Source organism: Atta cephalotes (genome assembly GCF_000143395.1).
Source record: "Atta cephalotes unplaced genomic scaffold scaffold00001, whole genome shotgun sequence".
In the NCBI taxonomy this organism is placed as follows: domain Eukaryota; kingdom Metazoa; phylum Arthropoda; class Insecta; order Hymenoptera; family Formicidae; genus Atta; species Atta cephalotes.
Genome location: NW_012130065.1, coordinates 14,762,106 through 14,764,387, shown reverse-complemented (window position 1 = coordinate 14,764,387; position 2,282 = coordinate 14,762,106). Strand labels below are relative to the sequence as shown.

Genomic DNA, 2,282 nt, shown 5'->3' with positions numbered 1-2,282 from the left:
TTCCGAGCTGAGTCACCTATTTCAAAAATTTCAAGTTGTTATCAATCAAAAACGAAATTTTCATTTTTCTCCTCTATTTTACATCCGGTCCGCGCGCGTATTGATTTTTAATTTTTTTTATATTTTTTTGCTTTTCTACTCGAATCTTGCATTCTTGTCAATTATTACAAAATCTTTTTTTTCATTGAAGTTGACATATCTCTCACTTCTTTCTTTTCAAAGTGTTGTTTACACAAATTCTCATATTAAATATCACAGACTTGTGCAACTATTATTTAAAAAATTGGAAATATAGAACAAACATTTCACTTTATATCCGCGAATCCTCGAATATGTTCGTTACTCTTGCAAAATAACTTCTTGAAAAATCCATCTCGCGATTAATTCGCAAATGAAAACTCGTCCTCTTCATAGGCCACGAGAACGAAGAAATTCGTCAAGCTGGCGCCGTTCAAGCTCCGTTTCTCGAAGATGCTGAAATCGCGCAGTTCCGGCGATAGTCGCAGCAACAGCGTGGAATCCGAGGAACAGCAGCGGCAAATTAATCAGTCGTTGCCGTCAGGTACAGACGAGTTTGCGGATGCATCCGAGACGGAAATGGACAAGAATTGTTTGTCGGTTAGAAACGAGCAAACAATTCCCAGCTCACCTCCACCCTCGTACGAACACGTTCTCGAAGAGGTGAGTGCGCCATACCTCGGATGGAAATTTAATTGATCGTTCCCGATACGGATTATATACCAGATGGGGCGACTAAAAAATAATATAGTCGACATTCTCGATTGCGTCAATCGAGAACTGTTTACGCGATCCGAATTCAGTTTCAAGGATTATACGCATAGCAATACGCTCGAATTCTACCTGGGATATATCGCGAAATACAAAACATGCGGCCCGAAGCGAGGTCGATATCCATGACAGTTCTCTGATGGAAAATATAACGCGCGGGATTAACGACATACACGTGGACTGTATAGTTCCCTGTGATCCGCTGTGTGATAATTCGCGCCACGTTGTGTCCATACATCGCATTGTAACAAATAGTCGCGTCACACGTACAGCTATAGTATCGATAGCCAGTAGCGATCACTTGTCACAGGCTGTATTCTATCAAAGCATTTCACTTACGCGTATAAAATATCGCTTCACATAATTTCTTATTAATAAAAAATTCGGAATTTCGGCTTTTCCCGAAGTTCAATATCTTTTGCCCTTATCCTATCACTTTTCCATTTTTCTCAATTATAAAATATAATTATTTAGACACGAATGGAATCATCGGCCATTGCACTACGAGAAGCAAAGGAGGAAAATATGGAAAAACAGGTTCCCAATAACGAAAAAAGTACGGAGGAGGCTGAAGATGGTGATGGAGGTGACGATGGCAGTGGCGGTCCAAGAGGTGGGGACAAAAAAGCAACCAAGAAAATACTCCATAAATCGAGCAAAGAATTCTACAAAGCGATGGCAAAGCAGTGGGGCATAACTTGCAAAATGAGTGATCATTGCAGATGTTTGGATTGCCAGGTATATTTATAAAGTCTTTCCTATTATTCGAGATAAAGTTTAGATAGATTCAAGTCTCGAAAATTCTCAGAATTAAAAAAAGAAAAAGTAAATTGGATCGAGATATTAAATCTTACATTGCAAAATTGATCAACAAATTGACTTTGTCGCTACGTTTGATCTAATAATAAGTTACCATTTCTATGTCCACCTATTCATACATATATATCTAATATCATACAATACACATACGAATAGGTGGACAAGGACTTCTCGACATTTTTGTCTCTTTCTATCACATGCAAAATAATCGAAGTGAGTAGTCTAGAATATTTCTCATTTGATGACAAAGTCGACATAAGTATCGTTCTATCTTATTTATTGAATGCCAAGAAAGATAGAATGATGTTTATATTGACTTACATCACTAAGTGGAAAAAAGCCTTTCGAAGTCTGTCATTGTATCGATACTAAAAATATATAAACGTTGCAAATTTTTTGTTTTCAAATAAAACTGACAAAGAAAGAGAGAGAAATTGAAATTAGAATGATTGATGAAATAGAAATAATTTTGTTGACTCGCGAATTTCATATTTGAAATTCGGAATAGTGCAAGCTGTCATCACGTAATTACAAAACGCGTTCTGTCGCAGAGCCATTACTTCGACTGCGACTATGAAAAGGACGAGCAAGCAAAGGGCGATGGCGGTCTTAGCGCCGGTACGCCGATGTTCATCTCCGAGGTGATGCATGGCACCGCCTGCGCCCTTCTTTAA

General features: G+C 38.2%; 1 protein-coding gene across 1 annotated transcript; it reads left to right on the top strand.

Annotated features, from left to right (window-relative positions):
* The first annotated feature begins 444 nt into the window (after positions 1 to 444).
* On the top strand, positions 445 to 2,282 carry LOC105617214. The gene is made up of 3 exons (XM_012198783.1): positions 445 to 681; positions 1,264 to 1,527; positions 2,160 to 2,282. The coding sequence occupies exons 1-3, from the start codon at positions 472 to 474 to the stop codon at positions 2,280 to 2,282; spliced, it is 597 nt and encodes a 198-aa protein (XP_012054173.1). The 5' UTR covers positions 445 to 471.

Excerpts from the sequence above, each read along its gene's own strand:
- LOC105617214 (XM_012198783.1), top strand. The coding sequence starts at position 472 with ATGCTGAAATCGCGCAGTTCCGGCGATAGTCGCAGCAACAGCGTGGAA. Across the intron at positions 682-1,263 it reads ACGAACACGTTCTCGAAGAG|ACACGAATGGAATCATCGGC; the intron begins GTGAGTGCGCCA and ends ATAATTATTTAG. Across the intron at positions 1,528-2,159 it reads GCAGATGTTTGGATTGCCAG|AGCCATTACTTCGACTGCGA; the intron begins GTATATTTATAA and ends GTTCTGTCGCAG.